Raw genomic sequence first — 20230 nt, forward strand, 5'->3', positions numbered from 1 at the left:
TTAAGCAGTAACAACTTTGCAAGAAATGGAGGAATGGGAAATATAGACATTGCTTGTATATATATAAATGAGAACAAGGTTCTCTAAGCTAACGGGGTGGAGAGGAATCGCCAGCACACATTGACCTAGTATGTAGTCGATATAAAAAATTGAAAGTGTGAATTTTATAATCCTAACATGACGAAATCTTTGAGGGAAAAAAAAACTAATAGTATCTTATAATTGTAAATCCTAATAAGATAAAAGTTGACAGTACATCAGAGTTATCTAACAACTGTACATATAACCACCAGTCGAGGGACAGAAAAAAGAAAAAAAGTCTGGATCAGGTTGAAGTAAGAGAAAGATTCCTTGTCCCTATTTTTTATTTATTTATTTATTTGGTAATAGGTACATCTTTGATTTGAACATTTAGAATCTATTAAATATAATAGAGTAATAGAAACAGTAGATTCTAAGGGTCCGTTTGATAACGTTTCAAGAAACGCGTTTCTACCGTTTCTGTTTCCAGAAACGATAGAAACGGAGTAAAAAGCGTTTGATAAAACTGTTTCGTTTCACTTATTTTCAGAAATAGAAATAGAAATTTTTACTTATTTATGGTTCAAGAAACGACCCAACTTGTTTCGCCGTTTCTGGAAACGACTTGTGGCCATTCTTTCACTGATTAGTATCCACTTCTAAAAACATGACTTATCAAACTCCTTCAATTCCGTTTCTGTTTCTAGAAATAAAAATTTATGTTTCTGCCGTTTCTTGAAACAGAAACGACTGAAACGTTATCAAACGGGCCCTAAATGTTCAGAACAGGCAAGTGCAAGATTGTTCTGATGCATGAACCTGACTTAGATTAAAAAAAAAATTGATCAAATAAATGGTGCATGATTGACTCAATCTGAACTCGATTTGGTGTCTTCAGTGTTTGGTGACTTGACTGATCAGATGGTAGCATCAGCAACAAACAACTAGCCAAGGAGAGGTGCCTTGTGGGACAGTTGAAGGGCCCTCTTCGTCATTGGGGGGGGGGGGGGGGTGAGGTGGTTGCATGGGTTAGTAGAGTTCACTACATGGAGTAGAGGAAGCTCACATACAGAGAAGAGGAGGGAGGATACAGCAAGCTGGTTGAGGGCAGATGGTGTTAGTGACGTGGTCATATGGTCTCATCCCAACCACTAAAGACCAGGTCAAAGAGACCCAAACAAAATGGACATTTTTTGGGGAACGGGATTCCACATTGTTGAATTGAGCCATTGTAATCTCCAATAATGGTTTTATCAACTCCTATATATTTTACAAACATTTGAATAAGAAAGTTATTCAAAACAAAACACAGGTATACGGAGCCTTAAATCACCCCATATCTGAAACTCATTATAACTGTTATTATCTCTCTCTATTTTCTCTTTGATTTTAGAACAGAAAAACAGTTTAGGATAACTTGAGTTCATCTTCGGCAGTAGCTCGTAATGTCGGCAGAAGCTCGCCAATGGTATCAGAGCCAGCGGCTTCTTGGGGTCTATCGACGGGAGAGAAGATTTTTTGTGGTCAAAGTTTGACAAGAACTGATTCTTGAGTACTAACAGGAGCTTCGCTCGCTGGAGTTTTTATACCACCGACCCTTTTGTTGAGAAGTTTTGAAAAGAAAATAACACCTCTGTTGTCAGGCCTGACAATCTCTTATTATTATATGGGTAATTTACAGCGCCACCCCCTGAAGAATGCCAATATTATACGAACACCCCTTCTCTTTCACCAAATTAGATTCAGACCCCCTACCGTCAGTCACTGTTAGAGAATAAACCTCAAATGCTGACATCAGCAGGTCCTTTTTTTTTTAAATACCATTTTACCCTTAAATACCATTTTACCTTAAAAAAAAGGTTATACTCTCTGCAACGTCTTAACTAGTTAGGTCTTGTTCTCTCAACCTCGTCAGACCATTCCTAATCTATGGTCGCCGCTGGGAAGCTGGGAGAGAGGAAGAGGGGAAGAGAGGAAGAGAAGGGTGAAGTTACGACGCTATAATCCGTGGTCGCCACTGGGTGAAGTGGGAGATAGGAAGAGGGGAAGAGAGGAAGAGAAGAGTGAAGACAAATCTGCCCTCGATTTAATCTGTGGTTGCCGCTGGGAAGCTGGGAGAGAGGAAGAGAAGATTGAAGTTGCGTCGCTATAATCCGTGGTCGCCGCTGGGTGAAGTGGGAGATTGGAAGAGGGGAAGAGAGGAAGAGAAGAGTGAAGACAAATTTGCTCTCGACCTCTGCACGAACCGTCTATGGTCGCCGTCGGGAAATCTAGGAGAGAGGAAGAGGGGAAGAGAGGAAGAGAAGAGTGAAGAAAAATCTTCTCTCGACATCTGCAGGGAACGTGAGGGTGATCCGACAGATATCGGTACAACCCTTCTTCGACGGCAAAGAGAGGAAGGCGTAGGAGATCCTTCTCCGTTGCTTTGCTTCCATTCCGTTTCTTAAACTTGGATTCTATACCATTGGGAAAGAAATCATCGACCTTTGCTTGGATCGGATCTGCAAGCTCGTGGATAACTGTACTAGTCTCCAAGGTTTCCTGGTTTTTCTTCAACAAGCCAAAGCTGGGTGCTCTGAACGATCGCCGACGGTCTTCTAAAAAAAAAAAACATCACCAATGGTCCAAATCTATAGATGTCATCTGAAGCCCGTGATGCCAGATCCAGATAGTAGAGAGACGAGTCAGTGGGAGTGAAGAAGGAGAAGGAATCTCTGCAGTCACCGTCGCTGTCACTGTCGCCATCGCCGTCGCCGTTGCCGTCGCCGTCGGCATCTCCCCCATCCGCCATCAGGTTACAACATGAGTTTTTAGTGAATAGGAAGGGTAGAACGGTCATTTTAACTCTTGATTTAACAGTAACTGACGGTAGGGGGCCTGAGTCTAATTTGGTGAAATAGAGGTGGTGTTCCTATAATACTGGCATTCTCCAGGGGGGTGGCGTTGTAAATTACCCTTATTATATTCTTTTACATTACTAGCTGCTGTCATAAGAGTAGATGCAACTTCCCCATCTTAAAATATTCAACCTGTTTTTATATTCGACTTCATATGACCCTTCTGGATATGCCTTAGTTTTTTTTTGTTTTTTTGTTTTTTTGTTTTTTTTTTTTTTTGTGATAAATTCTGGATATGTTCTACCAGTTTATTACATTAGAATTAAATACTTCTGTCTTTACATATGTCAATAGATTTAGAATATTAGTTGTTTATTGCTTTAGAATAAATATTTCTTATCTTTATATGTCATGCTAGCCGAATAGATTTAAAATATTAATTAATTAAGCATATGATATCATATAGCTCCATTCTTTATTTCATTACCTTAGAATATATATTGTTAACTTCAACTTTACTAGTAAGTAGATACCGTAGCAATCCTAGATTTATCCATTGAGAAGCGTGAAAATAATTATGATGTACATCAAAGGAACTAAACACTTAAGATTATGTTTTCAAGCAAAAAACTTGAGGTTATTGGATACTCCGGTGTTGATTTCTAAGGTGACAGTCATCTCTGATCATGTGTTCATATATGGAGGTACAATAGTTTCTTGGAATAACAAGAAACAAAGGTATATTGTTAGGCACACACAGGAAGTTGAGTACATTGCTTGTAGTATGACAAGTACTCATGCAATCTAGATAAGATGGTTCTTAATGGGATTTGGGTTGGATCTTGTTAATGGACCAGTGGAAATATTCTATGACAATCAAGCGGCAATAACCTTGATACACAGTGGTAAGAAAAATAGTTCGAAGGGAAAACATATGAAAATATAGTACCACTATATTCGAGATATAGTAGAAAAATGTGAAATTAAAGTAATATACATACCTACGAGTGATATGGTTGTCGATTCCCTTACAAAGGGGACTTCGTGCAAAAGCTTATATTCAGCATGTAAATTTAATGAGACTTAGAATAATCTATGTTTATATATATATATATATATATATAGGATTTAGAGCAATGTTCCTCATCATGACAATGTTTTTATTGTTCCTAGAAATGAGAACAGAAATGGATATATCATGGTGGATGTTCCTAGAAATGAAAACTAAATCTTTGTGTATTCGACCAGCATGGCCAAGTAGGAGATGTTAATGATGTGGTCATATGGCTTCATCCTAATCCCTAAAAGATTAGATCAAAGAGACCTAAGCAGAATAGAGATTTTTGGGGGAGGGGCAATTCCACGTTGTTGAATTAAGCTATTGTAGTCTCCAATAATGGCTCTATCAACTCCTATATATTCCACAGTATTGGAGTTGAAAAGTTATCCAAAACAAATCAAACATCACTCATTATTTGAAGCTCATTATAACTGTTATTTTCTCTCTCTGTCTTCTCTGTGATTTTGGAACAAGAAAACGGCTTGGGATAACTTCAGTTCATCTTCGACAGAAGCTCGTCAGATGGGAGTGGCCGAACATTGCCATCATCAACAGGTGGAGTTTGATTCAAAAGAGACTAGACGTCGAATGAGCTCAAACAAAGATAGATGATGAAGAGTAACTGTATTAACTTTCTTATTTTCTGCACTCAACTGATTGAAAATTTTAATATCTCTTGGAGGAAGACTAAAGAACATGGCTTGAGGTCATTTTTGCTCTTTTTGGTACAATCTAATTTTCATTTTCCAACAGTTTTAATGATTGATATTTTGATCTTCCATGTTTTACTTTTTTCTTGCAGCTTACCGTCTTTTGGTGGCATCTCCTTACTATAAGGTTTGATAGATTTTTATTTATTGACAAAAAAAAAAAAAAAAAAGAAGATTGACGACGAATTTGATGAATGACCATGGGCCGGCGACGGTAGCATACCCTGAACCTGAAGATGTCATAATCATAGATGTGATCCATCATCAAATTATTACCATATAATGGTCAACAGGAGGAACCCAAATCCCATCACCATTTAGGATGAAAAAATTAAAGGAACTCCCTTTTCAGTTTAGATGTGACAGTGTGACCAACTTTAATAGTACCAAATATCTGTTTAACTTGTCTTTTTTTTTCCAGGGCTGTGCATGCCCCATTGAATGGAATAATTTCCATGTTAGGAGGTAGGAGTGGTCCTCATATCATGCTGAAACATTTAGTAGCCAGACGAGAAGAAAGCAAAAATAATTCCCATAGTAGCCGAGCAAAATGGGAGTAATTCAAACTGAAAAAATGGGACTGTGGGAGAGCAATACAAGAATTGTATTGCTAGGCGAAGCTCCCTTTATTGGAAGAACTCGGGATCAACACTCGTCAAATCTAGAGGAAGACTGTCTCGATCTTTAACCCCCTTAGATATGTGGCTTGGCAGATTTTTTGTTTTCTTGTTTCTGTTGTCAAATTTGAAGACCTCATTTACAAATGAAATTATTGATTTCCATGTGAAGACTGTATTGTAAGCAAGGTCATCTTTTCTGCAAGTTTGTGTTTCCACATATAAATAGATTGATTTTCACTTCGTTTCTATGCCTCTTTTTAGACTGATTTCTATTGTTTCTTTCAAATTATTGGGTTCTTGAAGCTATTTTCATGTATTCCAAAAGGCGATGCCACCGCCGGCCGTCGTCGATGCTACCGTCAGTGGCCGATGCCGCCACCACTGCTCTAAACCATTGCCGGTGGTCCAAATTTTTGGGAGAAAGATAAATTAGGTCTTGGAATGGATGAAAGATATAGTAACTTATTACAAGGGTATTTTAGGTATTTTATATTTACTTCATATTCAATAAGGATATTTTGGTATTTAAAACAAAATATAATTGCTGACATCAACATATAAGGCATATTCCTTAACGGTGACGGACGATAAGGAATCTGAGTCTCATTTGGTGAAAAAGAGTGAGTGTTCCTATAATACTGGCATTCTCCAGTGGCTGGTGCTTTAAATTACCGTTATTTATATTGATCACGTCATGTGAAAGTATCATACTCCTATTGTCCCACTTATTTGCTGAGTTTCTTTGTTTATCCAAGGTTTATTCTATCTATCAGTAGATGAATGTCACTCTATTTCATTGAATATCTCATAAAGATCGGTCCAACTCCTCATTTTAGTCTTGAATTCTACCATTTTAATTTGAACAGGAATGTCACTCTATTTCATTGAATATCTCATAAAGATCAGTCCAACTCCTCATTTTAGTCTTGAATTGTACCGTTTTAATTTGAACAGGAGTTACTGATCATACCAACAATATATCAGGATGGGTTGTTGACGTTTATTTATTAAGAAAAAAGTCTCTCACTCTATGCAGAATACATCATGATAAGAAAAAACATATTGAAGTCACCACTTGAGGCCTACTCTTTTGGAAGAAGCAGGTGAGAGCTAACTGGGCATTGGAAGAAATCTAGAGTGACTCTAAACATTTGCAAAACTTCTCTATGACAATAGTACCAAATAGTGGCCTTGGAGCGTTATTCCTCTTTTTGTATTATGTCTATAAGTTTTTATTCGTTCCTCATTTATGTCTCAGGTCTACTAACGAATTGCTCCTTTTGTTGAGAATTTAGCCCTCTTGGTGGTATACAAACAAGTAAAAATCAGGAACTCTAATCCACGCATGGATTTAAGTTATTTTCATTTATGAAATTTTCCTCTTTCAAAAAATTAGTCTTGATAGTGGTGACTAGAAGAGTTGTAATATCAATTATTTGATGGTAGAAGTTTCACTTAGCGGCTCCATAGTTTTTTCCTTCGGTGGTTGAAGGAGTTTCCACTATAAATTATGGTGTATTCTTTTATTACATGCCTGCTTAGTTAATATTCATGGGATACTATTCAAGTGTACTATTCACGAGCATAGCTAATCATCGTTGTATTTCTCTGTTGACTTACACTTTTTCTTCGATAAAGCTCTAGTGACTTGCACACTGGTGGAAAACTCAGTTATCATTTTTCCCAACATTATTTATTGGCAAAACAAGTAAGGGTGTCTCTAGTTAAGACATCTAATTCTACCATAAGGAAAATCAAATGGCAAATGTATCCATTGGATACCTACAACATGGTTTGAATATACCAAGTATCAAAATTTACATCCACATTCAATCATTTACTTTTCAATGTATTAGCCTACATTCCTATGCATATCCATCTATATGGCTTGGTTTCGGTTTTGTGGATTACCCAGACCTGAAAACCTTCTCCTTTATTTATTTTGTTCAAAGGTTGGCAGGGGGTTTAGGTGCATGGGAGGGAGGGAAAACAAAAAGGAAGGTTACTATCGAACCTTAGTCTAATAGGGGGAGATATATGTTAATCATCAGGTTGGTGGACCATAAAACTTCTCTCAAAGAAAAAATATCTCTTTTTTCCTTTCCCCACCCCCCCCAAAAAAAACAAAAAGGTTCAAACTACAGGACAGCAGCGGGGCTTGAGGCGTGCAGATCCTCTGTAGCATGTTACACCAAGTAGAGCAGATCCAAGGGCTGGGAGTACCTTGGGCTGCACGTGCAAACCTTGGGCTGCATGTCTGAGGGCTCCCAGCCTTTGAAGCTGTGATACATGGTATAACGCACTACAGAGGACTCAATCAATCCGGGCTTGAAATGGACAACAAAATCAATTTGCTCATAGTTCTTAATGTGTGATTTTATTTTATTTTATTTTATTTTATTATTATTATTTTTTAACGAAGTTGTTGACAATTTGTTTTTTGCATTCTCTGTGTTGAAGACTTGGAGTTTTCTGATGTCTTAACAAAAGTTATTTTTTGGCTGTCAAGGGAAAAAAAAAAACAAAAGGGAAATTCTGGCTCATAAATAATGAATCTGATCAGTGTATTTAGAGTCCAAACTACAATAAAATACCTGAGTCAGTTTTGAAATGCATTATTTGGTGACAAAAGCGGTCAGTGTTGATTCTGATCCTAATCGGATAGAAATTGGCTTGAATCAGTCTGTAAAACCTTAGAATCAGCATTTTCAAGGTATAAACAACACTACAAATCGGCTGTATCGATTCTCATTCTCATCTGAATCGGGTGATTCTTGATTTTTAAAACCTTGAGTAGAGCGGGCCACTTAAACTGACGCTCATCGCATCTCATGGGTTTTTTTTTTTCTATCTCATTTAATATGCAAATTCAAGAGAAATCCACCATAGGAGTGTCTCGGCCAATCAGAGGTTTTGAAAGCCAAAACACCTTTCGAATAGAGGGTGGTTGGGATTTGTATCATGAGGCTCACAGAATATGTGAGGTGGTGAGCATTTATATTATTGAGAGTTTAAAAACACGTGAATTGAGCTTTGATGCTTTAAGAATACTTCAGTTGAGGCTTACAATGATCCGTCAAAAACAGATTCATCCAAAGTACAAATTTCAGAATGGAAGTCCTTAGGGGCCAAATTTAGATTTGGGAGTAGGTTGGGAAGACACAAGGAGGATGGATGAGACGTCCAATTGTGTACTGCAAGCTTACTTGACTAAGGTTAACATTCTTTGGCATAAAGTAGACGATATCTATTTTCACTTCAGCTGCCTGTGGTAGTCGTTTCGTTTTATAGGAACAAGAAAACAAAATCTTTTGTTTGGTGTCAATGGTTTGTTTTTCCATTTTTTTTTTTTTTCAAAGAACCGGATAAAAAGAAATGCCAGAAATGAGAAATTGAGTTCCATTCCAAAACAAAATGTTGACACGAAACATCGTTTCTAGAACAGAATAACTGCCAAACGCAGCCAATATTCCAAATATTGTTCCAAGAAACATTTCCCACAAAAAAAAAAAAAAAATGAACATTTCTCACCAAAAAAAAACAATAAATAGCAGTTGCGGCATTGGGGAAGAATGAATGCATTGGATTACCCCCAAAGACAGATTATTATTATTATTACTTAATGTAAATTTTATTTAGAGAATTCAGACATAATAACAATAATAAATGACAAGCATGGGCACTCACCACATAAACTATGAGTAGTACAAAATATGCTGGCGACCCTCATATGTAAGATAAGATACAACATATGCAATGTACTAAGCTAACACCTGCAAAAAGATCCACAAACCATAAACATTAAAGTTCCAATAACCCAATTTAAGAAGATTGTGAATGCAGTAAAAGCTATACACATTTTTTTCCTGCACTTTACTTTCTCATTAGACAACCTATTCTTTAAATATAGTATTTAAAGCAATATTGTGGTACCCTCCACACACACACACACAGGGGTGTAAGTTTAGCACTGACGATCCGAACCCGCCCTAAGCCCGAACCCTATCTAACCCGACTATGAGGGCCAACCTGGCCCAACTCGACCCAACCCTATGTGGGGTTGGGCCGGGCCTAGGTTGAGGCATAGAAAACTCAGCCTAACCCTAACCCGTTGTGAGTCTAACCCCGATTATTATTGTGCTTTGTAGAATGCATGTCTCTCCTAGCCAAGGGAGTTTCTTGTTGTTGTCATTGAGTTTCTTGTGTAACAAGAATATGATAGAGAACAATATAGCCAAAAGAGAGAGCATAAAGCCAAAGGATAAACCCATCTCTACAACCATGAAATAAGAAATGAGGAGAGGTGGGGGTTTGCAATAGTTGAGTTTTTTGGTCCTTATATATTGGAAATTAAGCATTATTGTAGATCAAGATGAAATTCTAACAACAGTGAATTGGATTATGTCTTAATATGTTGACTTTTGATGGAGGGGATTAAAAATAGGGTCACATGGAAAAATAGGGGCACATGAAATCTCCATGAAAGAATGATAAAATATCACATTCAGTATAGTTTAATGGAGGAATTCATTTTAGGGTTTTAATTAAAAAATCGGGTTTCAATTCATTTTAGGAATTGAAATCGGAATTGAATCGTACTTATCGGAATGTGATTCCACTAAGAAGACCAGCTAGGGCCAACCCGGCTCAATCTGGCCCAACCCTGAGCCCGGTGGGGTTGGGCCTAAGCATGAACCCGACAGTGTTGGGTTTGGGTTTTAAGAAACCTGGCCCTGTTTCACCCCTAGGCAGAACAAAACTAGAAAAAACTAGGGCAAGGGTTTCTCACTCCTTAAAAGCAAATACATTTTGGCATGCGACTCATCTCAGGGCACTACAAAAAATTCTAAACTGCAAAATTTCAGAATTTTTTTTTTTTTTTTTTCTTGATAGGTGAAACTTCCTCATTTTCTCATAATTCTATTTTCTTGAGAGGAAATCACAACACTAGCTGGTTGACATTTTACTAACAGTCTACATTGTAGGGACCAAAAATCAGTGTAGCAAATGAAAAATTTTCATTATTCAAATCTAAGCGAGATACTGGTTCTTAGCAGAAATCTGAAATTTTTTGTATTAGTCTTGCAAGTTCTATATCTGTGTTGACATACAACCACTCCAAAACTTGTACTCTCCATTAATATATATAAAGCCATCATCCTATGTATCTCCCATAACTATAATGAGGATAACAAAGTAACTAATCAGAGAGAAAATTTATTAAAAGTTTTCAGAGTACTTGATGTGTTACCTCTCCCATCCATAATATGTAACATTGCAGGTGCAGTAGCATCACTAAGCAACCTGCAGAGACCACAACAATGTTGTCTTAAACCAAGTGAAGCCATGTGTATGTACTGTCATCATAAACTTATTCCTGTTTTCTCAGGTTCCATGTATACTATGTCCCCTAACATCATGGCATACTTCTGGACCTTGCTTGGTTTCTGTGGTCCAAATGCAAGGGTTTGCAGTATACATTCTATTGGAATCTAAACTAATTAGAAACGGAGACTTGAAAGCAATTTACTGTATAACAGTAACTCCCGACATCAAGACGCTATGAATCAATTTATCCACCACCATAACACAGATATTGTTGTGTCAGTATCAATATGCAATGTTGTCTCTGCATATCAGTTATGGTTATCAGGCAATAGGCTTTACACATCGGTATCTTACCTCTGCATCAATGGAAGAGAAAACAGATTTGACATCCATAAAGACCTCTCCAATAGGTTTTCCTGCATCAATCTGAGAAAGATATATTGGTTAAATGGCATATCAGAAATTTTTTAAAATATGTGGTGTGTGAAAGGAAAGTCAACCAGAAATTACCTTCCGAACCTTTCCCTTCGAATCATAATACTCAACCACGGGGAGACTGGATTCTAAGAAAACCTTAAACCGCTTCCGGATTGTATCTATGTTGTCATCTTCTCTACCCTTCATAACCCATTAGAACATATTAACTCACAGAAAACACCCAAAGTATAGGGAAAAGCAAGAAGAGAAGAGTGTCCAAAGATGAAGTGACCACAGAACTCATAGGAAGCTATTTTAACCTGGTTCCTATTCAAAATTCGCCTCTCCATCTCCTCCTCTGAACAATCAAAAAATAATACAAATTCGGGAATAATTCCTGTCTGCAAGTAATGCCAAAAATAGTCATAAATAACGAAAGATAAAAGGTACACCAGAAGTTAAGAGAATCATTGAGAATTGAACATTCCAACCAGATCAGGGTCCACATAAAAACATGCTAAATGGAGTTGAATTGTGTAATTGAACAAATGGTCTTACAACTTTCTCAAAGGCAGCACGGTTCTCTTCATTACGGGGGAAGCCATCGATAAGGAATTTGTCATTATCACTCTCCTGCATTGCCCGTTGGAGAAGCTTAATTGTTACTTCAGAAGGAACAATTTTCCCCTCCTTAATCATGTTCTGGATCATTGTACTGCCACAATAAAGATAACTATTAGAGGCATAGTTAAAGAGCAAGATGATGTACAGAAACAATATCATTTAACTGAAAGTAGAACCTTAAAGTATATCAACATTACAATATATATATATATATATATATGTATATATATATATATATTCAACTTAAAGTAGTTGGAAAAATATGGCCAGGTCTGACTGTCCACTCATGGAGTATCTGTCCGGTATCTATGTGCCAAAAATACATGCATGGGAGGCATTCACTTGATCAGGCCAGCCTAGAAGGTTCTAGTTAAAAGTTGGAGTTGGTCGATAGTTCCAATCATCTGACACATCACATTTCTAGTTTTTTAATAGTACTAGAAAGAAATTAGCCTTTTTCAGTGGAAAAAAAGAAATTAGCATACAAAGCATAATACTTGCATCAGATTGTCAGGATCATCCAAAAAAGGTCCATGCTTGGTCAATGAGGTTTCCTTGATGGACCAACCATATAGTTTTGGACTGGTCTGGGGTCCACACCCAAACATTTCTCCAAGTCAACACAAGTGTTGACAAAAAAGAGACAGGAAATGGGTGGAAATTCATCAATGTCCCTGAGAATCTTTAAGTCAAAGACATACTCAATTAGGAGAAAACAAGAAATGGAGAAAATATGGTACGTCACAAAGAATAAAATTTATGAAGTATTTGTATCCAACACAAGATCGTCTAAAATTGATATTAGAGCATGTTGTGCATGTCTGTTAAGGTGGACTTTGAACCATTTAATGGATCTTACCAAAATAAAGCCTTGCCTAGAAATAGCCTAGCAACTAGATCTTTTGATTGGTTAGCAGTAAGAATAAAAAATAAAATAAAATAAAATAAAAATAAAAAATTGCAAACTTTCCGTATTCTTTTTCATTGCCAAGTAGCGATTGAGATGCAAGAGTCAAACCCCACCCCAATATCTAGTTAGAGCATTAGGATCCTTATTCTTGCCAGATTTTATCTAATATCTTCAATGCACTTTGCATTGAGCCTGACATCAAGCTGATTTAATGGACCATTCAAATAATCTAACCACTGGTGCCCCATCAGTTTCTGATCTTCCAAAGTTCTGCATTGTATCCACTGTGTATTTCAAGTGGTCATGGTTTTTTATGCCAACAAAGAATTTTACATCATACCCATTTTCAGAACCAGATTTAATTTCTGCTCGAAGAAGGTCACCAGCACTGAGATGGGTGAACCCAAAGTGTTCGACAATATTTGCACACTGGGTGCCCTTTCCACTACCTGGACCACCTGTACAATTATTCAATCACAATCAAACTTATCAGACCACAAATATGTCAGATTTCAAATGAAACTTGGCCACTCCAAGCAGGAATGGAGAACTCCAACAGACAATATGGAAACATTACACTAGCTTGGTCATTCAAAGAGAAAGCAAAAGAGAAGGGCAGGAAATAGAGTACATAGATATGTGCATGTTTATGTGCATGGACTCATTTGTCTCTATGTGTTCCCATTATTGGATTCCATTTTTTATAGAATTTCTGATTGTAAAAACTGTTTCCCTATTGGTATAGGAAGTATATTCGATGCAATTAAAGTGTATTTGAAGAGCAGGTCAAATTCGTTTTGACATATATGTCACTGATATGGAGCATTTGTATGAACTCTTCTTGAAGTTTCGGGGCCTTGTTTTTTCTCCCCTTCTTTTTCGGTATATTATTTGTTTCTCCCCTTCTACTGATATCACTAGAGGGCATAGAAATTTAATTAATTTTACAGTTCAGCTGTTTTTTACAGTACAGTTTTCAAAGGGTAGTCAACAGAAAGGTTCCAAGCATCTTTGTGTAAAGTATCAGAGAATAACATTTGGCAAGCTTCCATTTGATAACATTCATTGATCTATCAATTTTATTTGTTGGGTTCAATGGGCAAAGATTGCACCACATATGATAACAACAAAACAAGCCATAACTGCAGATTCAATGTAAGAGGTACTAACCCAAAACGAAGACAACTTTCACTTTCTTTCCATTTGGCAAGCTTCCACTTGCTTTCTGCATCCAAAGGAACACGTATTATATGACAAAACAAGACTAAGTTCTCCAACAAAGAAGGAAGTGAGGAAGCTCTCCAATCCAGCATTTAAGTTTGCGAACAGAAATTTAAGCCGTTAATCAAGTACTCAACATCATGCTGGTCCCTTGACTGTGCCAGGGATGAGGTGCGTCAGAATGTCTAGGCACGGTCTGATAGCGAACATGAGCGCCCATTTTCCTTGTTATTTGGATTCTAACAAGCATGATAGGGAAGCTACGAGTGATTAGTGAAACACAAGAAACTGCAAAAGAACAGAAAGTACCTGGTTTGCAGCATCAATCACGGTTCCCATGGGCGGCAACTATTCTGCGTTGAAATGTGCTACCTGAATAATACAGAACCAATCAATATGGAAAAACATTCATTGATCTATCAAAGAAACATGTTTATCAGTTTCTACAGTATTCAGGATTGAACTAAAAATCTCAGGGATGAATAGATCCAGAAAACTTCTCACAATAAAGATCTAAATTCTACAACAGTTAACCTAACTTCTTTTTTTAACCACTTCCGTATGAAAATTTAATATTTCAAAAACGAAGGCAGCAAAAGAATGAAATTCGATGTCCACCCATCGGGATGCTCCGTTAGACCTTCAGATTAATCAGAAATCCAAATATCATGCTAGATCTCATTACAAATGACATAATCAAAAGTAAATTCACCTGATTTAGAGCATTGTCTGGTCAAATCAAGCCAGATCTGACCGAGAGCAGCTAAAAAGATAAATTTAGAGGAAGGTTAATCTCCAGAGACTCCATAAAAAGATAAGTTTAGAGAAAGATTAGTACGAATTAGGACAAAAAAATAAAAATGTAAGCTTGAATTTGAATGTGAAAACCAATTGAACCAACTCTAACATAAAATTAACTGCTAGAGCTTCGAACACAAAGAAAACAATGTCGGATCAGAGGAAACGGAGCTCGAATTAACAGGTTTTGAGTGTTGAGCGGTACCTGATCCAAAAACGTGGTAGAGGTGGCTTTAAGAGCACAGAGAGAGAGAAGAAAGTAGAAGTAGAAGCTTCAATTTGATAGTTGCAGAGAAAGGCGAGGCGGAGTAGAGAATAAAAGGGAGGGAAATGAGATCATAAGATATAAACGAACTGTTAATTGGGCGCTACTTGGGGCATTATATAGGGAGGCCAAAAGCTTAAACGGTCTAACCTGATACAGTGGTTCCTGCCAACCAACAAATATAATAATCCTAAAATAACAATTAGAAGCAGCTCGGCCAAGTGCGCTTTATGATTGGCTCAAAGCCGATGGGGTTTTGCTTGTTTGTTTTATGGAAAAATGGTTTGATAGGGGGTGAGAGTGTGGCTGCTGCACCATACACATGATGTCACACCCCGTTCTCACAGAATCAGGCCAGTGATCGGGTTAACATCGGTTAACCCAAACCTGCCAGGATCATCAGATAATGTATTCCACCACAGCATACATATAACTAATATAAGCTCATCAGATCAGTGGAAGACTAAGTTTTACCTGTGAATAATCCCATAATACTTGATACCCGAATTGTGATACTATAATTATATACGTGTGGGCCCGAAGGCATGATATTTACATAATAAAAGTACAATTCATATATCAAGTATGTAAAGGAAATCATCAAAATAATCAAAGTACACAGCCTGGCTCGGCAACAAAGGCAAGAGCTCAGCTCGGCATCAAGGGTTGAGCCCAGCTCGGCATCACATAGTAGAGCTCAGCTCAGCCTCAGAAGTGGAGCTCAGCACGGTCTCAAAGGTGGAGCTTAGCTCGGCCTCAGAACTGCTGTCCCGCAGCACAACTCGCACGAGCAGTCAGTGTCGTGTTCTAACTCCTCAGGGGTCCACCAGTCCTCTTTAGGAAACTCGACTGTGGGACCCACCCCGTGCTCCTCAGATGTATAACCTGCAAAATCATCTAAAAAGGGGTGTACACGTGGGATGAGCTGACTAGCTCAGCAAGTGGTAAGATGGACCACACAGCAGTCCACACATCAAAACACATCATATGCACTACATGCCATGCTATACATTTTAAATCACATCCACCTAAGCAACATTACTAAGTCCTTGGTTTTAGTGCTACTACAGCCACAGTGCGCGTATACTCCAGGTACGAGCCGCGAACTCCCTCCCGCGATACGCCCATAGGGTTGTCGGAGAAGGCCCACCGTGAGTACTCAAAAAAGTAAAGACAATGCCGTCCACCGGCTCTCAACAGAAAAGTAAATGACTGAAAATAAAGGTGTTGACTCCAGCAATTTAAAAGCAGTACGATTGGCCCTCTTGAATGTACCACCGGAGTTGCCGACTGTCCTACATGACCCGTCGGGCGTTATGTCTAACCACCACAGTGACCCGACACCCGCGACCACTGCTTCTCCCTAAATGATAACCCAACACCTTAACCCCTGTTGGGAAGGGTCGTAGCACGGGATGGTGAAAATCCTAATACCCCATGCTCCTATATGACAATAGTACGATTGCATAGTGCCTCCGTGTCCCATTCCACGGGCCACCAATGCACTCGTTTCCAAGTCGATTACGGCATCTAGTCTATCAATGCATCATGCACCATGATGTCCACATTCAACATACAAACATCTCATTCAATTGGCATTTAGAAAGTAAATATAGCACATATGCATAACAATGTGAAGAATGACTAATCTACATAGCATATTCATGATGGCATGACTAGACTAGATATAATTAAATGAATGCCAAACAATGCCTTCAAACAAGGCCAAACATCCTCTCCCCACTTACTTGTAGTGTACAAGGATTCCCGTTCGGTACGGGTGAGATCCGGTGCGAATCGGGTAGGATTTGGTGAACCTAACATAATTGAGCGGGTTAGTATTTCACCATTTTAGAATCAAAATTAACACGATCCGATGATAAAATCATGTTTAGAACGTTAAAAGAAGGTCACACGTCCGATTTGGGTTCAATCGGACATAAGGATCACCTTCGGGGCCACACAGGTGGGTCAGACAGGTGGGCTGTCTGGCCCACCGGTCCTACCCACCGGTTTAGACCGGCGGGTAGGGGCCCGTCGGTAGGGCCCGCCGGTTGGACCAGGGGCCCCTACTAGGACTGGCGGGTAGGGTGGCCCGCCGGTTGTGCCCGAAGGCCCCCTTGCCCTCTTAGGTGGGTGCCCACAAGCGGGTAGGGGCCCACCGGTTGCACCCACCGGTCTTAGCAGGAAAAACCCTGTTTCTTCCCAACTTCCTCCATTCTTTGGGGATTCAAATGGGGTTTTTCCCAACCCATTCTTCACACCTTCAAGGTCCTATAGGATGGTTCTAACCTAGATCTAGGTTAGATTCAAGGGATGGGAAACCATCTTACCTTCTTTGTTCAAGAACAACCTCAAACCCTCCAAATCACTTCAAACCCACAATGCTTCTTCCACCTTGTCAATACCTCTTCAAACCCTTCAAGATCAACACATAAATCATCCATTAAACCTTAGATTCATCATTTTAAAGGGGATTTACAAGATCTCAAGAAACCCTACTCGAATCAAGGGTTTAAGCTTGGGTATGATGAACGTTCAAAGAACTCGACTTTACTTACCTCCAAATGTTGATCTAGAGTTGAAGATCACTCTTCTGGCGCCGGAATGGGAAGATCAAGCTTCGGCGCCGCTGAAATCCTTCTCTTCTTCCTCTTCCTTCTCTTCCCTTCTTCTTCCCTTTCTTTTCTCTCTCCTCTTTACTATCCTCACCAATGTACGGGTGTCATAAATGGAAAGAAAAGAAAATCATAAAGCTATATATATAATTCCTAAATAAGTGAACAGTGCACATGGATGGGTCACTCAGGTGGGTGGGTGCACCCACCTGTTCGCCCACCTGAGGGCCAAAACTTGGGATTTTGACCGAGTTCGGGCCTCGGCGTGAACCCCACCCCTGGCATACGATGTAGTATACGTATATACCTTAAAATACGGCTATAATACCTGTTTATCCGTACATGGCCTTATGGTAGGTGCATGTACATGACTTGGGCACTCCCGTCTCTTCTGGCACTGGCTCGGACTTGTCGGGCCAGCCGGTGTTTAAGGTCACCCTTGCCATCATAGCCCATAAAGAACAAGCTCTAACTCCCTCTGGTTCGGTCCCTACACGGTTAAATCGGTTCAACCGTGAAATCAGATGGGGTTTAAGAAGCAGGGTATTACATTACCCCCCTTCTGAAAAATTTCGTCCTCGAAATTGCGTACTTGGTTGATCAAAAAGATGAGGGTACTTGGCTTGCATTTCATCCTCTACCTCCCAAGATGCTTCTTCAAGTGAATGATCAGCCCATCGCACCTTTACATAGGAAATGGAGCGGTTGCAAAGGGTTTTCACCTTCCGGTCCAAAATTTCAGCTGGCTATTCTGTATAGGTCATATCAGCTTCTAGGTACTCTGGTTCCACGGGTAGTACATGAGATGGATCATGCACGTATCTCTTCAGCATGGATACATGGAATACATTGTGAACATCCCCAAGTGAAGGTGGCAGAGCAAGCATGTAGGCTATTGAGCCAACCCGGGATAAGATCTCAAATGGTCCAATGTATCTTGGGCTCAACTTCCCCTTTCTGTGAAACCTTTGCAACCCTTTAGTAGGAGAGATCTTGAGAAATACCTTTTCTCCTGGCTGAAATTCAATGTCTTTTCTGCGGGTGTCCGCATAGCTCTTTTGATGGGACTGAGCTGCTTTAATCTGTTCTCTAATAATGTCGACCTTGTCACAAGTCATTTGTATCATCTCTGGTCCTAACATTCGACGTTCACCTACCTCATCCCAATACAAAGGAGTTCTGCATTTTCTGCCATATAACGCCTCATACGGAGCCATCCCAATTGTAGCTTGGTAACTGTTGTTATATGCAAACTCCATAAGAGGTATATATTCTTCCCAACTGCCACTCATCTCCATTGTACATGCCCTGAGCATGTCCTCTAATATCTGTATGGTTCGTTCCGACTGACCATCCGTCTGTGGGTGAAAAGCCTTACTCAAATTCAGCTGTGATCCCAAGGCACACTGTAAGCTTTTCCAAAATCTGGAAGTGAACCTTGGGTCCCTATCTGAAACAATGCTCACTGGCACTCCATGTAAGCGCACTATATTGTCCATGTAAAGTTGTGCTAGCTTGGCCATGGAGAACTTGGTCTTGATGGGAATGAAATGAGCAGTCTTGGTAAGCCGATCAACGATAACCCATATCGCGTCCATTCCCTTAGGTGTACTTGGTAGTCCGGTGACGAAGTCCATTGTAATCCTTTCCCACTTCCATTCTGGTACTATGAGTGGCTGAAGAGTACCATAAGGTCGATGCCTCTCAGCTTTTACTTTCTGGCATGTAAGACAAGTCGCCACATATAGAGCTATGGTGACCTTCATGTTTGGCCACCAGTAACTTTGTTTGAGGTCTTTGTACATCTTGGTACTTCCTGGGTGAAGTGAGTACTCGAAGCTATGTGCTTCTTGCACTATCTTGTCTTGTATATCCAAATCATCGGGTACACACAATCTGTCTCGAAACATCAATGCCCCATCACTGGCTAAAGCAAAATCTGGGTCGTTCATTGTTTGATCTTGAACCTTAACTCTGATCCGTTGCAATTCAGGATCCAAAGGTTGCTTCATTATTACCTCTTGCCTGATTGCCGGATGCACCTGTAGAGCCATCAAGGATACAGTCAACCATTTAAGGTTTTCTGGTTGAGGTTCACGCTCTAAGGTTGCCCCTTCATATAAGAGGGTTTCATCCATTACCATCACCTCTTGCACGAGTGGTGGGTTGACTGCTAAGTATGAGAGCGACACAGTCTGTGTCTTCCGACTCAATGCATCTACGACTACATTAGCCTTGCCGGGATGATACTGAATGTCACAGTCATAATACTTCATGAGTTCAAGCCATCTCCTCTGTCTCATGTTCAGATCCTTATGGGTGAAGAAGTACTTCAGGCTTTTGTGATCGCTGTATATCTCACACTTCTCCCCATACAAATAATGTCGCCAGATCTTAAGGGCAAAAATGACTGCAGCTAGTTCCAAGTCATGAGTGGGGTAATTCTTCTCATACTCCTTTAGTTGTCGGGATGTATACGCTATTACCTTACCGCGTTGCATGAGAACACAACCCAAACCAACTTTGGAAGCATCGGTATAGACTGTCATTCCACCTGTGCCTTCAGGAATAGTTAGCACAGGGGCAGTCACCAACCTTTCTTTCAATTCCTGGAAGCTCTTCTCACATTCCTCTGCCCAGTCGAATTTCACACCCTTTTTAGTTAACTTGGTCATTGGCACCGAGATCCGAGCAAAATTCTCAATGAAGCGCCGATAATATCCAGCCAAACCCAAGAAGCTTCTAATTTCAGTGACATTCTTGGGGCTTTCCCATTCCACTACTGCTTTCACCTTATCAGG

General features: G+C 39.4%; 1 protein-coding gene across 3 annotated transcripts; it reads right to left on the minus strand.

Moving 5' to 3' along the window:
- Positions 1-8096: 8096 nt before the first annotated feature.
- LOC122063041 (UMP-CMP kinase 3-like) lies at positions 8097-14962 on the minus strand. Of its 3 annotated transcripts, none has more exons than XM_042626696.1 (10): positions 14752-14962; positions 14461-14511; positions 14058-14120; positions 13698-13752; positions 12868-12985; positions 11552-11708; positions 11314-11394; positions 11087-11194; positions 10931-11002; positions 8097-9021 (listed from the first exon to the last, which is right to left on the minus strand). In XM_042626696.1, the coding sequence occupies exons 3-10, from the start codon at positions 14085-14087 to the stop codon at positions 9010-9012; spliced, it is 633 nt and encodes a 210-aa protein (XP_042482630.1). In that variant the 5' UTR covers positions 14088-14120; positions 14461-14511; positions 14752-14962; the 3' UTR covers positions 8097-9009. The 3 variants fall into 3 exon arrangements, with proteins under 3 accessions (XP_042482630.1, XP_042482631.1, XP_042482629.1); XM_042626697.1 differs by lacking the exon at positions 14461-14511 and adding an exon at positions 10500-10552 and having other exon boundaries at positions 14752-14960; XM_042626695.1 differs by lacking the exon at positions 14461-14511 and having other exon boundaries at positions 14752-14961.
- Positions 14963-20230: the final 5268 nt, after the last annotated feature.

The sequence above is a fragment of the Macadamia integrifolia genome, unplaced genomic scaffold, assembly GCF_013358625.1.
Source record: "Macadamia integrifolia cultivar HAES 741 unplaced genomic scaffold, SCU_Mint_v3 scaffold1185, whole genome shotgun sequence".
Lineage (NCBI taxonomy): Eukaryota > Viridiplantae > Streptophyta > Magnoliopsida > Proteales > Proteaceae > Macadamia > Macadamia integrifolia.